Here is a 21,409-nt window from a genome sequence, read left to right as displayed (position 1 = left end):
ATTGTTTTTTGGAGTTGGTCTAGATTTCATATGAACATATACTGATGAGATTTCTAATGCTAAATCAGAGATGTTCTCTGTTAAACTAGTGAAGAGGACTTCTTTTGTTACCAAGTGAGTCATTTACTACATGAGCTCCCACACTCACGTGGGCTTCACTTCACACGTGCGTTCCTTTCTCTCACACCATGACCCCACTCACTACTCTCCATGGCTGGTTGAGCAATAATGATACTAGAATACTGTATAGCAAAATGAGTTGGGAGATGGAATGCTGGTCTGGAGTAGAAGGGGTGTCCTGCTGTACAACAAAGGTGTCAGTACCAGCATGCATTCTGCCAGAGGCAGCACAGGGGAGTGAGAGATCACCCACCCACACTAAAAACTGCTTTACTATCAGAAAGCAAACAGTGGGTGGTGAGACAAGAGCCCTGAGTGTGGGTAGGCAGGGTATTGATGGAGTGATATAAGAGATTTTGATCTGTTGAGAAGTAATAGTATGGTACAAAAAACATGAATTTTGCTGCATCTGCAAACATGCTTAAACAATGCAAAAGATAACAACAGTGAGAATAGCCTATACAGCAGAGCTCACAAATGCCTAACTATAGCTTTACTTTTGCACATTGGGTTTTTAGTAGGAGTGGGAATAGAATAGAATTAATGATTTTATTAATGAATTAATGTTGTTACTTTAGATGTGTACAAAAATGTGATGTGATATATTTAATTGATTGTTTATAAAACATCACTAATAAAATGCATAATGCATCTTTAACCACACATTGTCACATGCAGTAAATGTTAACCAGTAACAGTTTCTCAAGGTGTATATGTCAAAACAAAAGAACTGGCATGTAAGAGACATTAGTTTGGAATCGGACTATGCTAATGGCACTTTATGATGCAGTAAAAGAACTGGTTCATCAGAGTCATTCATTCTGGAATCGGACTGCACCGATCACACTGCATATTTTGAATTTATTAAAAGAACCAACTCATGAGATTCATTCGTTGGGAACTGGACAATGCCAGTTGTGCTGTATGTATTTTATTCCGTAAAATAAGAGTAATTTGTTTGGAAATCAGACTACACTGGTCACACTGTATGTTTAGAATTCACGTAAAAAACAAACTGGCTCATAAGAGGAATTAGTTTGGGAATCAAATTATGCTGATGGCTGTATGTTTTGGTATTGTTGTGCCCAGGGCTTGACATTAACTTCTTTGCTCACCAGCTACTGTGGCGAGTGGTTTCCAAAGTTACTAGCCACTAAGTATTTTCACTGGCCACAATTTTGACATCAATACCAATTTAATACTATCTCATAATTTGGCAGCAGGTATATTAGGCTGCTGTCACTTTAAGAATGATGCATAGATCCATTATACGGTTACCGTATAATGGATCCATTACCGTAGACAGCGAAAATGAACTCAAAGTGGCTTTATGTGCGCGCACTTTGAGTGTGAGGAATGAGTAAAATTATGCACAACACGCTCAATCCCATGCCAAAATTCAAGCCCTGTTACACCAACAATATTCATCCGGAGCAAATGAAACAAGTGAGTGAGGGAAGGCGGGTTTGTGTGTCAACTAGCTGGTATCATGTATCAATTCTGCGGAAAATTTGTATTGGAAATGTTTCAAAGTCAATATGTATCGAAAAATCAAAAAATCTATATTTCAGATGCCTTACTGAAAAATGTATATTATATATACAATTCAGTAGTAGGAGTGGCTGCGTTACACGCCACTGCTGAAATCTGCGGGTGTTAATGTCAAGCCCTGGTTGTGCCACTGCAGGAAACTTACATTTAGTATGCTTTGCCCACATCGGCAGAAGAATGCACATGCGGTCCTGCTAACGGAAATGGACTGAATTCTGTTCCAGTATTTTTTTAATGGAACTGGTTCTAAATAAAATTTAGTTTTCTGTCATAACATTTATAGGGAATATTTCCTCTCTTTTTTTCTCAAAATAGGCAGAGCTGAATTACACTATATTTATTAGTATTCTGGGATGTTTAAAGCACCTGAAGCTTCAGACATGCTGACTCAGAAAATCCATGTTTTATGTGCTGTTGTCGTCAAAATTGAGTCTGGTACATTAACTTAATGAAAGTAAAAGAAAACTCATTGACCTATCTTGCAGAAGACATACTGTATAGGTTGTACTGTTTACTACAGATCTGCTTATAAAACCTGGCTCTGCACCCTGGACTTCCAGCATTTTTTGTCCTCACTGTTCTAAGACTTTCTTCTTTCTTTTAATTTTAATGTGATTTCTTCATCCTAATTTTTCAAGATCCTAAAACTTTATTTCCAGGTTTGAATTCACGGATTTTCAATGTACCGAAAGAGAGGCAGATCAATTCTCAATCGCTCTTAGCAACCACAACACTGCAATACATAAATCAGCTCTTGAGTTTAGCAGTAGATCAGATGCTGCTGCATTAAATCCCCAAGAGCTGTCTGACCAGATGGGATACTGGGATAATCCTGGTACAGGATCGCTAGACCTCAGAGAAAAGACTGTTGATAAACACATAAAAACTGTTTTTCCTGCCTGTGCACCACTGGCATTACAAAACGCCTTTCCAATATTTAGGATTAACATGTCTAGGATTTTAAAGCAATGCAGACACAAAGAGTATACACCAACACTATGCATTCTTAAAATGTAAAATTATGAAATTGCAGTGGGAATTAAATTGTCTTAATCTTACGTGTCAAATGTATCTAACCAATCCTTATTTGCTGGTTAGAGGAGCAAATCTTATTGATTATTTTAGATGTTAAGGTATTATTACATTAATGAGGTATGTTTTGAATGCTCAGAGGGCCATTGTTGAATTATGTGAAACCTTTGGCACAAGCATTTTGGTATTTATGTAAGGCAATAATTCCAGAGGGGGCCTCCCGCCTAATGAATCACACTTACAAAACCAGGCAAGGCAACTAAGAACCATGTTGCATATGTTAACCTAAATAACATTTACTAGATATTAAAAAAAAAAAAAAATCTGACGTTTTAAGGGAAATCACTACAAGGTAATAGAGTACAAATTTTATCTAATAGATATCACCATACTTTCCCCACTTAATTAATCACAGTACATTAAAGGTCTAATTCACCCAAAAATGAAAATTCTGTCATCATTTACTCATGTCGTGCCAAACCGTAAAACATTTGTTCAACTTTGTAACAAATTAAGATATTTTAATGAAATCTGAGAGATTTCTGTCTCTCCATTGACAGTCCATGCAACTACCACTTCGACGCTTCAAAAAGTACTTAAAAGTATCGTAAAACTTATCCATATGAATTGAGCGGTTTAGTCCAAATTTTCTGAAATTTGTCATTATCGCTTTACATGATGAACAGATTTAATTTAGGCTTTTATTCACATATAAACATTCATCAATGCACACATCAGTTGTGGTAAACAGAAGCTCAAGCATGTTCGGATGTGCGATAACCAATGAGGTTTGTTTGTATATGTTTGCTGATCAGTGTCTATATGTGAATAAAACCGTAAATTAAATCTGTTCGTCATATAAAGCAATTCGTGTCTCCAGAAAATTTGGACTGAACCGCTCGATTCATATGGATTAGTTTTACAAAGTGGTAGTTGCGTGGACTGTCAATGGAGAGACAGAAATCTGTCAGATTTCATTTAAAATATCTTCATTTACAGGTTTGGAATGACATGTGACATGAGGATGAGTAATTGATGTTTTTTTCTTTCATTTTTGGGTAAACTAACCCTTTAAGTCTAATGAAGAGATAGATGGCGAGCTCATTGAAACCCACTAAAACTCCACCCCGTCTTTAAAGTCCAGTATGTATCGATGGTTTCAGTGTGTTTTCCTCAACCTCCAAAGAGTAAAAGTGCAGTGTTTTCCCCAGCAAACCTTTTAAGTTGGGGTATAGATTTATGACCCATGCTATCATGCCCTGGGACTCTGTTCGGTTCCCGACAATCCCACTCTGCAGGACACTTTCTCATCTCAGTCCCAGTGGCAGCTTTACGAGCCTGTGGAAAATAGTGCTGGCTAGAGAGATCGCCGCCTCCTGACAACAACGGTTAAACGATAAACACATTGCATCCCCCAGAGTGAGGGGCGGTCTTACAAACATGCTGCGCTGAATCTCTTCCAGACCCGTGAGGTGTCATTCAAGACAATATTGGATTTAGCAATATAGCTAGCGAGAATTTTGGAGATCGTAAGAGACACAGCAGCCATATATATTCTATATCCCTTTCTGCCCCTTCTGTCACCCCCACATGAAATACATAGCCAGCCACAAAGGCAATTAAAAGGTCCTGTGCAGCTCTTTGAGGTCACCCATGGTTACACGCTCACAGTTGCTGAGGTGACAAATAAGAACGCCAGGGCCGTTTGATTTGCCAGCTCTTCCACAGAAGGGGCTCCCTGAGCACCTATGTGCTCTTTTTTGTGATGTGTGAAATTACAGCAGGATTGAGGCCAAAATTGCATCCCAGGACGGCAGCTTTTGATGTTATTGTCCTCTAATCTAGCCCAGATATAAAAAGAAAGCTCAGCTGCACATTTGATGTATACTGTAAGAGCTACTGTTGTTTTGTGTGTACATTTAATTTATGGAGCTTTTTTCTATCCTAGATCAAAATAATGAGGATAAAGCGTGGTACAGTGACTGTGGGGAAACACTCCATGATGGATGTGACATGATATGAAACGTGCACCTGCCATCTTGTGATTCCCCTTCTTAATCTTTTAATAATCCCAGAGGCTTCCCCTGCCTTACTTGGGTCCATGTCAACACAGTGACAGATCATTTTTCCAACATTTAGATCCTTATTTTGTTAAATACAGTAGACACAGGAAATGCTTAAACAGCGACTTTTCAAATTGACATTCCACTGGATATAGATTATAAAAAGGGGTTGTTTTCAAAGGGCCATTTGTTGAGATGTTTGGGAGTTTTTACGTCTAAGCCCCTGTAAATAGTTAGAAGGGGCCAAAATCCCCTAGTTATTAATAGTTATTAATAACCACAATTAAAATATCCACCCACAGTGCTCTACACCAGATATACACATTGATCTCTTTTTTAAGTTTGAAAAAAAAAAAAAAAAAAAACAGTGTCTTTTGTTCACATTAATTTGAAATGCAGTAAAAACAGTAGACAATTATTGCAATTTAAAATAGCCATTTTCTATGGCTATTTTCTTTTTAAATTTTTTTTAATGTAATTTATTCCTGTGATGGCAAAGCTGAATTTTTCTTATCATTATCAATTATCGTAACATTTCTTATCATTATCAATGTTGAAAATAGTTAATATTTTTCTGGAAACTGTGATACATTTTATTCAGGATTCTTTGATGAATGGAACATTAAAAAGAACAGCATTTAGATTTTTTTTTTTTTTTTTTTTAACAATTTTTGATCAATTTAATGTATCCTTGCTAAATAAAAAGAATAATTTTCTTCTTTTAAAATAAGACAAAAATCCAATAGATTTTGGTTGTTTTAGAAAGAAAAAATTAAAGTTATTGTGTTTTTTGCACTTTAAATAAAAGCAATAAAGAAGTGAAGTTTGCAACAGACAATTCAGCTGATTTTATTTTTTTTTAAAAATCATTTCAGTTTAGTAGGATTGTCCAAAGTAAACATAAGCCCCAGTCTAATAACACTAGCAGTGATTCAAGAAGCAGAAAAACATCAGATTATAACTGGCATCACTGTGAATAAAAATATATTTTTATGTGCTACCTTGTCATTGCCATTTTTTTTCTCCCCCTTTCCTAATATTGGGCCCCTGGAAGCTTTGGTAATTTTGGTAAAAAAAAACAAAAAAAAAAAACATCTATAGCAAAAAGGCATCTGAAAAAAGATGGAAAATGTTATGTTCCAAACTACAATGCCACGTGGAAGAGCTTTTGAGTTATCTGCAACGCTGATAAAATTCCACCATGAAGGTCTGAAGGCATGTTTACCCACAAAAGTTAAATGTTGAGTGCAAAGTTGGCAGCTCAATAGTTTGGGTGAGGCTGGAAATACTCCACAGGGCTTGTTTAGTGCATTATCAATGACCGTTCATCTCAATGTGACATCATGCATGGCTGACCTGAGGGGACATGAACAATTTAGAGTGGTCTGGAACAGCTCTTTGTTACATAACGCTTTTCAGATGCTTTTTAAGGACAACTTCCAAGTTTTTTTTTTTTTTTACAAGACTCAAATCCACTTCATTGTAGTAAAATATTTAGACAAACATTTACATAAGAAAATCCGGCTTGTCAGAGAGGATTACTGTTTGTCTTAAGCTGAAGAGGACAATGCCAATTCTTAATTAACCCGCTCAGCAGGATGACTTGCCTCATTCTTAAGATAACATCGAGAGAACCAGTTAAGTGAAATGCCACTGAAACCAGGTCTCTCACGACATTTGTCCCTGTCTTCAGAGCTGCACCCCTGTGATACTCATGGTGTATTGATAGCCAGAGGTCGTCGATCAGAAACCTTGACAAGCATCTGTTTTCTGAGGTGGAGTGGAGGCAGGGTGTAGAGATCAATAAAATCTTTAACATTTACCTTGGTGGTGTCCCTTTCAGCAAAGCAGATGCATATTGGATATTGATGGATGAATCAGTCTATTTTTGTCCATCGTTTGGAAACGCAGGTATATTACACTGTAAAAATATTTTTTTCTTTTGTCAAATCATCTTCAATAATTAATGTGGTTCAGATAACATAATATTTTGAGTTTCTGTTTATTAAACCAATCGCCTTCATTGTATTAACTCAAATTTTTCATTTCAATGAACTCAAAATTTGAAGGCAACCAGGTAACTTACTTTTTTAAGTTAAACCAACAATTCTTTTTTACAGTATACTGAAATATAACACTAACTTTAATTAACACATATGTTGTTTTCAAAAACACACAAGTTATATAGTATAACAAATATTTTAATCCTTAACAAATTATCAAAATGGCAAGTTACATATCATCCTGCCACAGGCCCAGAAGTCTTATTACATTACCACATTCACTGATCTTATAAATCAGATCTGTTTCAGTCTCCTCACCATAAACCCAGAGCACCAATTAATCCAATCAGAGCAAAGCAGCTGCTTTACTAGGAAGTTGATAGCAAAGTAAATAGATTTGTCTGTCTGTGCAATGATGGGGGTCGGGACATCTAAAAACCATTTGCCTTCTTAAAACGCTTCAAACCTCAAAATTAGAGTAGATTTGCATCACTGTCCATTCTGTATGCCTATCTCTCTATATCCTGCATATATCTCACTTTGGCTGTTTAATAAATTGTTATCTTTGTATAATGTGTCAGCAAATGTGATATAACGTTGCTTCCGCCCGTTTCCAAATGAGGCTATAACATCAAGGTTACATCAAACAATGTTCTTTCAGCATCAATGCATTTCCTGTGGGACGCTCTCCCTGAACACTGATGACATCATCATGAGCGCCTGCTCTATTAATACTTTAATAATGGCTGTTTTCTGTTTCATCACAGTGCATTAAAAACCATCTATCGATCAAATAAATAATACATGTTTTAATAATAAATTATAATAAAGATTATCATTTATTTCAGCAAAGACTATACAGCCTCAGGAAGAAAAGATATGGCTTCTGAAGCACTGACTGTGTCAAAGTCATCTATAATTTATTAATTCTACAGCATTACAAAAACTATTTACAGCATGTAAAAACAAACAGGTATTCCAACTAAAATGTAGATCCGTGAATAGTGAATCTCAGTGATTCGCTTTGGACTTCAGTTTCACAACTAACATAGCGTGAACATGTATATGGCCTTTTATTATATCGGCGCTGGCAATCAACTCAAAGTATGTGAAAAAAGGATGCCTGAAGTCTGGTGAAAATCAATATTTAGCCAAGCAATGATTCAGTCTCTTTCTTGCTTGGAAAAAAAGAAAGAAAAGGATGTAGGCTTAATTTCTGCTGATACTACAGCCTATCAATGCTATCACATATTCCTTCATTACAAAAGGGAGCTGCACAGCAATAACTCGGCATGGAAGAGAGCAGTTCAATACTGTGTGACACATAAAGGTCAAATCTGTTTTCTCCTGGCCACTGGGCCATCTGGAGCATTTTCTTCATTCAGGGATTTGCAAAAATCCTACAACAACAACAACTCAGGGTCCACGAGGCTGTCACAGTCAGCTCATCTTTTTTTCTTGCCGTGCTTAACCATTTTCTTTCGTTTGAGGATCATGTCATACAGTTTTTCCAAACCGAGCTGCAACCCTTGCCCGTCGACCGCACTGCACCCTTGCACGTGGTGTAGGGTGGAGGCACTCAGTTCGTGTACAGCCAACACCTTCTCCACGTCACAAACAGGCAGTGCGACTGGAAGGTCCTGTTTGTTAGCTAACACCAGCACTGGTACTCCTTGGTTTTCTGACGTACGAGTAATCTTGTGCAACTCCACCTTAGCCTCCTCCATGCGCTCCGCCTCCGTGGAGTCCACCACAAAGACCATGCCGTCTGTGCGCCGCGTGTAGGACTTCCACAAAGGTCGGAGCTTCTCCTGACCACCCACGTCCCACACCTGAAAGGTAATGGCACGGCCATTTCCGACCGGAACTTTAATCTTCTCAGTGTTAAATCCCTTGGTTGGGATAGTTTCAACAAACTCCTTCAGCTTCAGTCTGTAGAGAAGCGAGGTTTTGCCCGCAGAGTCCAAACCAATGACCACAACGTGGAGGGACTGGAAGTTAGGCAAGAACGGTGTGTTGGGGGCAATCTCTGTCAATTGGTTTCCCATGGCAACTCGGTTTTCTCACCCTCTTGTAAGGAGAAAAAGACTCGTCTAAGTGTTTGGCATTTGCACCTACTTCAAAGGTACTGCAGGCAGACAGAGGTGCTGTAAGATCGCCGGCACCGTGTGGAACCTAATTAAAGAAAAACAAAAGCTGATTATCATCACCGATATGGAAGTTATTTACAACTTCACCAGATTTGCCTTCAAGCAAAGGCAAATAAAATACAAAGAGTAAACCGGCTGCAATGTTTTAGGAGTTGCTAAATTAAATGTTAAAGTAATGAAAAAGTATTTGGTTATATACAAAAAAAAAAAAAAAAAAAATCTTTAAATTAAATTACCAAAAAGGCTTAGATTTTATATTCACAATAACTCACTGTAAGACTCTTTAGTAACAAATAAGTTAATTGTAGGTAAAGACTGAGCTGTCTAGAGGTTGCTCTCAATGCTTGCCGACCTAATCCTCTTAACAGTCTAAACAGAAATAGATTTCTTTAAAAAAAAAAAAAAAAAAAAGCTAATATAATTTCCTGCAAACAACTGTGATTTATTATTACATTTACGCATATAGTTTAAATGGAAATTACGGGTAGGCTATGCCAACGTCTAAGTAATATTACAACTACTGTCAAATGTACGAAAGCTGGGTCATTTAAAGTTTAAAATAGTACAATCCTATTCGAAACAACTTTAAAAATCATTAAAAAGGTTACAGACTACAACATAAAATCAAAAACATCTCTGTCGAGCAAATTCAGCAGATACTTGAGACCGAAATCCGCAGTGTAGCGAGAACCTCGCTTGTAAAACGAAGCTGTTTAATCTTTGTCAGAATTTACTACACTTACCTAATAGGTGTCTATCTTGTAACAGGCAGCTTTTCCATTTCTCACTTTAAAAACATAGTCGACCAGTTCTCCAAGCGACTCAAAACACTGATCATTTTCCAGAGTCTCTCTTCCCTCCGATACCAGTGACCTCAGAGATGAAAGTGGAGCCGAGCGCGCAAGATCCAGAACAACAATCCCCGCATGTGACGTCACGTGAACCCCTCGTTCCTCCCTCGCGACTCCCTCTAGCGTCAGATTGTTCTGCGTCTCGTATCGAATGTCAAGTCGTGTTTGTTTTCTACCCAAACAGCACCTCTCTCTGGCGAGCCTGAGGCATCGAAACTACCAAGTAGTAGATCTTGCATCTTATTTTTGCTGTGCATGAGTACGAATTATGGAGGGTTCCCCGTTCCCTCTAATTGATTTCTTAAGAAAAAGGTTATTCTATAAAATTTATTTATCACAATACGAACATAATGTAGTAACCAGCAAGAGCTGCTCAGACATCTACAAAACCCCAAAATCACGTTTTTATAGATTTAGCCTACATATCATAGGCTACATTAAAAAAGTTAGTGTTTTGTTTAAAATATTTAATAACTAAGCCAGGGTACCATAACTTTAACCCACATGAAAAAATACTTAATAGTAATTATACTAGTGTTTTTGAGCCATACTATATTAAAGAATTAATATAGTATTGAATTGAATTAATTTGTTGTAGTAATTCTATAGTCGCTATGATAATATAACAACTAATATAAAAACATTACCCAATACTGTACTAAGTTTTCTGCAACTATAGGGTATATTATACTACAACACAGTTTACTGGAGTAAAAACTAACGTACACTACAGTATTTATTACAGTTTATCAGTTCACTTTATACAGTATGCTGTAGCATTCATTAACATTAAGTGTTGTAAATCCTATAATAAATACAGTATACTGCAATTTACTATAGTATGGTTCAAAAACACTATAGTGTTTACTATAGTATTTTTTCATAGGCTGTGATCTAAATGTTGTTACAAGCAAAATGTCTATAATAAACCTTTTCAATCAACTCTGCAAATTTTCAGAGGGTTTCAGCGTGTTTTTATTTTCTAAAAGTACTTAATTATGGTACACAATATGATATCAATGAGGAAAAAAATATTTGTGTTGTTTTTCCTGCTTAAAATTGGACATTTTAACAATATCAATAAACAAACAAGTTTGTTACCTCAAGGCAACATTACACAATGGAAAAAATTAAACATTTGGCATTTTCATGTAGAAAAAAGAAATATATTTATTGAAAACATCAATTTCTTTAACTAGGCACTTGAACAAACAATTTTATCCAGTTTTTAATGTATTAAAAGTTTCATATTTAATAAAAAGTAACATTTTATATCCAGCTGTTGCCCTCGGGCAACATTGTACCATAGTGGAACACAAGTATTACCAAACCATCATGTTATCATATCCATTTTCACCCTCATCTCCATCTTCTCTCTCACCCTCACTCTCTCCCTGATGGATTGTCGCTATGACCTCATCTTCCTCATCACAGTATGACCCCTCATCATCACCCTCATCAACTGGTTGAGCTACTTTTTTGAAGTGCTATGGAAAATGTGCAGATCATAATATATGCAGATATAGTATGTGAATTACCATTCTCATAAGTGCATTACAAAATCATGTGAAAATGCAAATATATTTAGATATTTCTAACTCTTTTCCTAATATTATACATTTGTATTCAAACCTATTATGCCTGTATGGCCTTATGCGATTCCATTATGGTACAATGTTGCCTTGAGGCAACACACAGTTTTTTGTTATTTTCTCTAAAACATTTGATGATATGTAAAGTTCTTGAAAATACTTCTTTACTTGCCAGTGAAGGTGACTCTTTTGCGGGTGATTAAATAGATACAAACAAGTGAAAAGGCACTTCTCATTGGAGAAAATATGGAGCCATGTGACATGCTGAAACAGGACACAAAATGGACCCCTGTTGGTTATGTTTTGGTCTTTTTTGCACTTTTATTGATTAGTATTTGAGTTATTATGAGATACGTTTGATTAATCAATTGGTGCCTTATTTTATTAAAAACAAACTAAAATAGACCATGTTGCCTGGAGGCAACACCGTAGCATAGAGGGTTAACAAACAATTAAATTGACAACGCGCTACAATCGTACGTGTGGCGTCAGCACGTTGAAAGCTATTGCTGAACGTTGCTAGGAAACCAACAAGCCGTCCAAAAAGGACGTAGAGTTGTCCGGTGTGGATTGGACATACCTGCAGAACAACAGAACTTGGTAAAAAATTGTGTCTACTGCTCTACAAATCTGCTTTTCTTGCCAGTTTTTAGAATTAATATTGTTATTGTAGTTTGTCTTAATCTAGAACATATTATTGCATGTTTTTGCTCTGCCTATAGTAGACACTTGTGATGTAACGGTATCGGGCTGGCACAGGACTACAAATCTAAAACGGCAACGACTTGTCACATTATGAATATTTTATTTTTGTTTACCTCATTGCGTTCACTGCTAACTCAGCTTTGTCCTGTTGTGTCAACATTTATGAGCAGCTAAGAAATCAGTTCAGTGTTTATTTCTTTATGAGCGTGTCATGACAAAGGAAACATCTCACCATGTGGGTTTGAATTTCATTAATCAGGAAACGGTCTCATGTTACAGGCTAACTTGTGGTGTAACATGTCAGCGATGCACTGGGAGGCCCGCCGCCGTCAGCAAGTGCTGGATCGCAGATTATCTGCCTCAGTTAAGCAGGTTCCCATGTTAACAATATAGCTTTGGACACTTATTTTTTATTAAAAAAAAAAAAAAAGGTCATCCAAGTTAAATAATACATCTAAATAATATGGGTTTTTATTTCTTTTTTAAGGAAGACAAGCAAGGTAAAAAGAAAGAGCATTCTGAAGCACATATGACACCCTGTAAACCTGCAGGGTCTCTAGGTAAAGCTGCTCATAATAACAGGTCAAACATCAGTACACTCAAGAATTCTCCATTGTTTGCATGCCATTAAGAACAAAGAGTCACTGCTTTAGAGGTGACTGAATTTGAATGATCAAAATACAAAATTAACTACACACATAAAATACATGGAATCTTAATGCAGTCAGTGTAAACATATGTTTTCTTCAGAGGCTGACGAGCAATGCAGTTGCAAGTGTCATGCCAAGATGAAAAGATATACAGTGAGTACTGCAAACTTGTTTAACCTGATCCTATATAATGTAGTAGTAAGATTCAACAGATCGTGTGGTTAGATATTATCTATTTATATTTTTTACCTTTACATCAAGACAATTTGACTTTAGAACCATTTTATTTTGTCCAGCCCTTGTATGTGTATAATTTCACAGTGATTATTTAAAAAATGTATAAGGTGGAAATGATCCAAAAAAAAAAAAAAAAAAAAAAGCAGCATTTACATAAGATGTGTGCTTGATTTGCTTCAGTCCTTGCAGTATTCCCAGCAATGGTGAAGATGAAGGCCAGACTACTGGACAGTACCAACTCCACATATTAAGGTGTATTTTACAGGAAACCAGACTTTATTGTTCTTTCATAATGCTAATTAAAACAGAACTGTGTGTTTAACAATTCTGATGCATAATTTGCTCAAGAATTCTCAACAAATAAAATTAACATTTAATGTGCAAATTCGTGTTGTGCAAATTTTAAAACATGTTTATATTATGTAAACACTAATAAATCAACGGCGCAAGAAAAGTTAGCAACACATCTTCATTATTCCAGTGATTGTACTGTATCATATGCTACTGTCATTATAATCAAAAACCATTTAAACGGACTGTAGTAAACTACAATCCTGTTTAAAGCAGCCTACTTAGATTTGTATTTCATCAACATTCATGGCCATAGATTGGCAATGGTTTAGTCTTAAAGCAGAGGGAAGTGATGAGGCATAGTGGAATTCACTCCACAGTCAATATACTCATAGGCATCTGTAGACATCTCCTCTGAATGGGACAGGTAGGAGACTTTGATGTTTAATCTGTAGAAAACAAAGGAATTGTACATGAATTACTAAATATGAATTGAACTGAATTTATATAACCAAACATTGACACGTGGCATGCATAGTTTAAGAAAATGAACAATGACCGAGATTTAATTTCTTCAAAAATATTAAGCAGCGCAATATTATATAATAATAAATGTTATATGAGCATTTTTGACATGATTTCTGAAGGACCATGTGACTAAAGACTGGAGTAATGGCTGCTAAATTTCAGCTTTTCCTAATTTAGGAATAAATTACATTTTAAAATATAATAAAATAGAAAAAAGTTGTTTTACATTGTATCACAATATTACGGTTTTGCTGTATTTATAATCAAATAAATGCAGCCTTGGTGAACATAAGAGACTTTGTTCAAAAGCATAAGCTGACCCTAAACGTTTGAACGGTAGTGTGTATATTTTACTATGGGTGTGGGTTTTTTTTGGTCATGCACTTTATAACCTATAAGATTTTAATATAGACCAAAGTCCACAAAGTTTACATCACTGAGAGTCAGCAAAAAAAAAAAACTAATGCTGAGTTTGTGAAAAGTCATTCATGGGTCACCGTTTTTTTTGACCAATAAATTTTCAATGAATGAATGAATGAATGAAACATTTATATAGTGCTTTACTTATGTACTTCTGTACACCCAAAGTGCTCAATTATATGGGTGGTCTCTCCTCAACCACCACCAGTGTGCAGCATCCACTTGGATGATACGACGGCATCCACAGAACAACGGCGCCAGTGCGCTCACCACACACCAGCTATAGGTGGAGAGAAGAGAGAGTGATCGAGCCAATTCAAAGGATGAGGATTATTAGGCCAGAATTTGGCCAGGATACCAGGGGCCAGTTGTTCAAAAAGTTTAATCTGGATCAGAATGATCTGAATTTGGAAATCCCATATTTTGTTATCCAGGATCAGGTAATCCATCTTACTTTTGTGCTTTTTTTTTTTTTTTTTTCAAAGCAAAATTGGATTGGATCACCCTGATCCAGATACACATTTTTTCAGTTTACCAAATCTGGATTACTAGTGCTCTACGGAGCCCCTAAAGGGACATGGTGATAGAAAGAATATGAGATGGGGAAAAAAAAAAACACATTTCAATTCAGTTCAGCATAGCGTTCATCCGAAAAACTTTGCGTTCGCTCCCAAAGAACTTTAGGTTCATCTCTTATGATTGTGCCGATGTAGTTTACAAACAGTGATAAAAAAAACACTTTGAATTAAATATAATATTTTTGTTTGATATTTACAGCTGTTAGTGGATTATTTTATGGCACAAAACTTTTTTTTTTTTTTTTACTTTACAGGTTACCGAAAGTCAATATTTAGCCTAATGTCTACTTCTAATTTATTACTTTAAAGGTGCACTATGTAAGATTTTCTGTCCGCTAGAGGTCACTAGAGGCCTATTAAAAACAAAGGCGTAGCTTGATGACGCCAAGTTTGAGCGCGCAATCTTGGGACGTGGTCTTCACCTCACAGCCGGTGGAAAAGAATTGAGATATGACTCGGAAAGAAATCATGTTCATGGATGCGATTATTAACGTTATTAACGTTATTGTAGTATGAACCAGAGCAGGACCGAGTGTTGTGGGAGTTGAACGAGGCCATTGGGGCGACTGCGCAACACATGCCTCATGAGCAGCAGAACTTTTATATATGCCACAGTCGCCGGCGCAGCTTCCACTTCTCCGGTCATGAATGAGGTAACGCAGCTCTGTTTATCATATTAGATACATTTGAGAGTGTTGAAAATGTTATAATGTTACTCCGTGCGTTCACTCGGCGGCTGCTGTGAGACACTTGTTGCACACTGCAGTAAGTTAGATTGATTTTAGAATATCATATTAAATGCTGGATGGCTTGTGTTGATAAATTACATGCAATTAATTTTAAAACAAATGATGGAGAAAATGCTGTATTACTGTTACTAAAAATAAAGCTGCATCTGATTATGCTATGTTAGCTACTTCACAAAATAGTGTTTTTCTCTGAGGCATGGTAAAGCATGATACTCAAAAAAAAAAAAAAAAAAAATCAAGAAAATTTGATTTGAACAATAAGATGTGTTGAGCTATAACAATAATTAGTTTCTTTCTATAAATATATCAAAACTGTTGTTCCCTTGCCTATTAAAACATGTAAATATTAAAGCATCTTTGGTGTTTCCATGGTTTCTACAAAATAAGACCGCAAACCGAGGGTAACGCGGGTATGACGCAATTGACAGGCGACTCCTCACACGTCCCGGAGCCTTGGTTAAAACTGCAATTTTCTCATGATTTACAAATAGTTGCAAACATTTGGGATATTGTAAGTACTCAAGTGAACAAAATATAGAACACTGGCCTAGTGGTTTTTGGATATTTTACTGCAAAATTCTTACATATTGCACCTTTAACAGTTAAACTAATCGAGAGCAAAATAAAAAATGTGTGTATTTGTATTACATGATAAAAAATTTGTAATTTTTGTCCAGTTTTAAGGTTTTATTACATTTTTGTTCCTGAAATCCACCCTTCTGATGGGATCAGTATAATACTTTTTTTTTATGGATCAAAGGTATCCAAATCTTACTAAAACATTTTGACCAAAACATACTGATGATTTTATCCAGATCAAAACCAAGATTGGATTTTGTGATCTAATCTGATTTCAGAAATCCTTTTTTTCTTTTGAACAACCCATTTTCAGGATTTGATCCAATCCGATAGCCGAAATCCGATCAGATTTCTTTAGAACAACTGGCCCCAGGGTTTCACCCTTACTCTTTACAAGAAGTGCCTTAATGACCACAGAGAGTCAGAACCTTGTTTTAACGTCTCTTCCGAATGACGGTGATTGTTACAGTATAGTGTCCCGATCACTGTACTAGGGTGCTAGGACCCACACAGACCTCATGACACCTCTTCCAGCAGCAACCTGCTTATCCCAAGAGGTCTCCCATCCAGCTAATAACCAAGTTCAACCCTGCTTGGCTTCAGTGGGCAACCAGTCTTGGGCTACAGGGTGATATGCCTGTGGCTTAACCAATTTTATTTTATTTTTTTTATTTTACTTGGTTTAACCACAGTAATCATGTGTGTTATGGCTTACAATACGGATGTTTACATGTTTATGTTTTTAGTTCAGGATGGTCTGAACTCCTTGAAATAAAACTTGATCTCTATAGTACATTACAAGATACATATATATAATAGCTTGTGCTTGTCAGGTCTAAAACAGCAGATAGGGGGCCTCATAAATGTCAAGTTCCCTTTAGAAGTTTGCTAAGGCCCCCTTGTGGTCCCCAGCCCCCTGTTTGAGAACTCAAACTCAACATTTTTTAAGCAGAATGCTACCATAGAGGACTATTTTCCATAGAGGAAAATTTCAGGTTCCCATCTGGACCCACACTAAAGATAATCAACCCAAAAGTGAAGGGAAATTAAACATTTAGACATTTGTTTTGCATGCATACTATATTTAGGTACTGAAACTAAAACTTACAACTGAGACTCCTTTCCTTTATAAAGCCTAAAATTGAACCTTAAGAGTAATCTTCATTTTAAATTTGGCCTTATATTGCAAGTCTAAGGCACATGAATGAGCTCTAGAGATCAGTTTTTGTTGCATGGAGCTCGTGTGAGCTGAGATATTGAGGTCTGTATAACCAAAATTTGTTGTGGGCCATGACACAAACATGGCCACTGTAGTTAAACATAGTAAAATAAAAAAAAAAAAGGTGATCACTCAAAAAAACAAAAAAAGAAAAATGATATGGTCAAGCAACCTCTATTGGACTGCTTGAGATGGACTGACCTCATAAAATAAATGGACTAAGTGACTTTGTTATTGCCATTTGCTGACTGCTGCTTCTCTCGAACATGATTTAACATTACATGTGGACTGAAATACAAGTCATTTGTTGTATTTACAGTGAATAGATTTTAGAATGTTTTACATTTACAAGGTATACCAGACATGAATTCAAATAATTATTCAATGGGCACCCTCCAAATCCCAGCCTTCAAAACATCAACCAACGCTGGCAACCATCGTTCACCGATTCAGTCAAATAGTATGCTAAGAGAAATGCATACTTGCTTAACAATGTATACTTACTGCAAATGTAAGAATAAGGTGTGAATCCGAAAGGCACGTGACTTGCAGTAATTACTGTAAAAGGAACGGAGGTTAGAAAGCGTTTTTTAGATATATTTTGTGTATTTGAAAATTGTCATATACACCGTCATAAACATGATGTAATTTACACTGAGATTATAGTGGGAAACAATACATAATGATTAAAAGACCTTAATTGAGGTTTAGATATCGATTAAATCTTTACTTACTTAAGGCCTGTGTCATCAATAACAATGTCGGCTATAACTTTAATCTGAAAGATGAAAGAAAGATGAATGAATAATGAATGAGATGAATAAATCCCTATCAGAATCAATGGAGGCTTTCAAGAAAGCTTTTTTTTTATTATTTTATTTTTTTTGCTAGATTCATTCATAATTCTCTTCCCAGGTTTCCAATGCCTTGTATAAGGCATCTGATTCTTTACATAATTCGCTTGAATAATAAAAGATTTTACCGTTTTTTGTGATCGAGGAGGAAGTATGGTGACACTGGGGTACTTGGTGTTGCCAACCACAGTCTCGAAAATCAATGATTGCACACTAAGATTTTCAGCTTTGATACTGACAAAGTTTTGGTTGGTGAGGTTCATTTCGTGCTGAAGAATGGATAATACAGACATAGGATTACAAGCTTTATAAAAAACTGCAATACAGCAGTCGAATCTTAGACTGTCATTTATGCGTCAGATCACCTACCGTGACCACAATTTTAACTGTTTCTGGAGTGAAATAGACCATAGATGACTGTAGTTCCACAGGTGACATATCCATACTCCGTGGGAAGAGGAAAAACAGGATCAGCGAGCAGATCAGGAGGCAAACCCCCACTGATATACACACATACAGTTTCCTGTGGGACATTAAATAATGTTGTAAATACATTTGAGAATATTAACATGATGTTATTAACCACCGAAAAGAGAAAATAGCATAACTACAGGCTGCTTGTCACAGTGATACTGACGTGTGGTGAGGCTTTAGCCTTTGGTCGCTGCAAGGAATGACTGCCACGAGTTGATTCTCCTGACCTGAAGAAGTCAAGGGTCAAGATAAGACAGAATATGGGTGTCAAAGAAACTGCCAAAGAAACTTTATTTGTAACCAAATGATAAAAAAATGAGTAAAAACACTGAAACCTGCCTCTCGGTATGCGTCCTGTGCCCTGGCAGGTAGGACATGGATCTGATTGTCCTTCCCCATTTATACTGCCATAGTCCAACCATCTGGAAAGCCTCCGTTTCTCTCCATTTTTATTTGGGGACATAATGCTGTATTTCCAGAAGATATCAGGTCGAAACTAAAGACCTCCACCCTAAACAATAAGAGAGCTCCACTAAGGTTTGTAAATTGATGAGATAATCAACAAGCATACTCAAAGTATTTTTACAATTATCACTTTAGGTTAGGGTGCCAGTGATTGTATTGTTCTAGTTATACATTACAGTAACAATCCAAACTGTCTCCAAAACATCCACTCAAGGTCTCGCTGTAAAACAGTAAAATATCCCGAAAAAAGCAATAAAGCTCCACAACAATAAAACTGCAAAAGACGTCAAAGATCATAAAGTTCCATAATTTATATTAAAGACCTTAAACGGCACAGTTCACGTGACCTTTGAGGAAACATTTGTATACATAATTTTCATATACTAATATTTATACAAGTCAACATTCTCTCAATTTACATAATTTAACTTTGAATTAAAGTAAATAAAGTGGTATGGAAGAGTGCAAAGCAATAGTTCACAACCCAAATTACGTTACAAACATTATCTGTTGTGATTGTTTCGGATGTTGGTGATCACTGACAACTTTCGAGTTTAGGGAAAAGAAACCAAATTTATGGCAACCGCTTCCAGCTGCAACGTTTTGTGAGGAAAATGCAATGAAATGTTGAAAGATATTTAGAGTTAGCTATCTTATAATGCAAAACAGTCTGTTTAAGTTACCTGGACAGCATTTGACTCCGAGTCCAAACGTGTCTAACGTTAGTAGGCAACTTTATACGTTTCCGAACACAGCAGTAATGTGTAAGGTTAACAACGTTTTGAGAAAGATACAAGTACACAGACAACCTCACAATGTCGTACCAAAGATGAGTGGCAAGATTAAGGCAAAAGACTGAATACATTCAGTTTCCTTCCTACATCTTGTCGTGTCATCATAACATTGATTATTAAATGTATTTATGACAAATCTTCAAAGCGCACTTTTCCACTTACCGTGAATTCATCTGAGCATTGTTTGATATCTGGATTTACTCTTTCCCCGCAGATTAATGTCATTCGTTGCGTAAATTATTGAAGACACCACATGCCACTTTCCTTCAAGACTCGCGAATGAACTTTCTAGTACGCACTGCACAGCTACTTCCCTATTTTGGTCCTTCACAGCTGTTTGCTGTCGCCATCTGGTGGTCATAATCGATAATGAGATAACATTGGCTGAGACTACAGCATTTTGTAGTAACATTTCATATATCATATATTGGGATTATTATTATTTTGGAATTAGTTTCAAGACTTTTAGAGATTTACAAAGAAAAATAAAAAATGTAAAAATGTATTAAAAGAGAAGTGAAATTTTGAAAGGGATTTAAAAAAGGGTAGTACGGAACTGAATACACTAGTAGAGTTGATTGACTAATCCCAGAATAATCTTCTCTCTCTCTATCTCATGATGGAGAATTGAAAAAAATAAAATCACACATTTAGGTATATTAAGCAGAAATGGGAAAGAGAATTAGGGGAAGAAATTCCAAATAAAGAATGGTATTTTGCTTGCAAGACACACAAACATACCTGTTCACCGAGATGGAAAGAGTTCGCGTGGAAAAATCTAGTGCGTTTTTCTCATTACCCCAAAAATTAAAAGTAAACAATTATCCACACCACAACTATGCTGGAGGATGTGTGGGCAGTCAATGTTCATGTATTCTAGAGTTGTCCAAAAATATTACCCTTTTGGAACATGTTTTTGTTGGAGTTAAAAAAAGATTTTCGGATATGAAACACCAAGTGAATTTCACAATATTGTATTACACACACCGTGCTGAGAAGAGATGTGTTTCTTGTTAATATATTAAGTGTAGCGTGTAAGGAGAGTATAAGCAGGACATCCCCTTTCTTGGAGAATGGATAGAAATTGTTAAATATACAAGTGGCTTTTATTTTGAAACGTATAAGGATCTATTTGTAAAATACTGGAAGAAATGGATCGAGTACTGTAATGTAAACAGTAATCAATGACTGGATATATGTGAATTGTTCTAAAACAGAATACATATCCCCTTCCCCATTGTTTTTTCCCTTTTTTTCCCCCTTTCCTTTTGATGCTGCATAAAATATTTAATTGAAAAATCATCAATCAAAAAAGAAAAAAAAAAAGAAGAGAGAACTGAAATGTATTGTTTAATTATTAAATACTTAAATAATAAGTATTATATAATAACAAATTTAAATCTCTGCACAAAAATCCCAAAGGATTCCTATTATATCTGCTGTGTACTTATTCCAGTACAACATACATTATGTTCCAGTAAAGCTCAATGAATCAAATACCAAA

General features: G+C 36.0%; 2 protein-coding genes across 2 annotated transcripts; both read right to left on the bottom strand.

The window, feature by feature from the left end:
* Positions 1 to 7,668: 7,668 nt before the first annotated feature.
* Positions 7,669 to 9,841, bottom strand: arl4d (ADP-ribosylation factor-like 4D). Its single transcript, XM_048171143.1, has 2 exons — positions 9,663 to 9,841; positions 7,669 to 8,944 (listed from the first exon to the last, which is right to left on the bottom strand). Exon 2 carries the CDS (start codon positions 8,815 to 8,817, stop codon positions 8,215 to 8,217), a length of 603 nt encoding a protein of 200 aa, XP_048027100.1. The 5' UTR covers positions 8,818 to 8,944; positions 9,663 to 9,841; the 3' UTR covers positions 7,669 to 8,214.
* Positions 9,842 to 12,516: 2,675 nt separating this feature from the next.
* On the bottom strand, positions 12,517 to 20,783 carry tmem106a (transmembrane protein 106A). The gene is made up of 9 exons (XM_048171085.1): positions 20,647 to 20,783; positions 20,068 to 20,255; positions 18,986 to 19,157; positions 18,810 to 18,873; positions 18,542 to 18,695; positions 18,301 to 18,441; positions 18,053 to 18,096; positions 17,823 to 17,876; positions 12,517 to 13,694 (listed from the first exon to the last, which is right to left on the bottom strand). Exons 3-9 carry the CDS (start codon positions 19,107 to 19,109, stop codon positions 13,580 to 13,582), a joined length of 696 nt encoding a protein of 231 aa, XP_048027042.1. The 5' UTR covers positions 19,110 to 19,157; positions 20,068 to 20,255; positions 20,647 to 20,783; the 3' UTR covers positions 12,517 to 13,579.
* Positions 20,784 to 21,409: the final 626 nt, after the last annotated feature.

The sequence above is a fragment of the Megalobrama amblycephala genome, linkage group LG20 (assembly GCF_018812025.1).
Source record: "Megalobrama amblycephala isolate DHTTF-2021 linkage group LG20, ASM1881202v1, whole genome shotgun sequence".
Classification (NCBI taxonomy): Eukaryota; Metazoa; Chordata; class Actinopteri; order Cypriniformes; family Xenocyprididae; genus Megalobrama; species Megalobrama amblycephala.
This window is presented reverse-complemented; position numbering and strand designations above follow the sequence as displayed.

Excerpts from the sequence above, each read along its gene's own strand:
- arl4d (XM_048171143.1), bottom strand. The coding sequence starts at position 8,817 with ATGGGAAACCAATTGACAGAGATTGCCCCCAACACACCGTTCTTGCCT.
- tmem106a (XM_048171085.1), bottom strand. The coding sequence starts at position 19,109 with ATGTCCCCAAATAAAAATGGAGAGAAACGGAGGCTTTCCAGATGGTTG. Across the intron at positions 18,874-18,985 it reads CACAGGACGCATACCGAGAG|GTCAGGAGAATCAACTCGTG; the intron begins GCAGGTTTCAGT and ends TGACTTCTTCAG. Across the intron at positions 18,696-18,809 it reads AGGCTAAAGCCTCACCACAC|GAAACTGTATGTGTGTATAT; the intron begins GTCAGTATCACT and ends AATGTCCCACAG.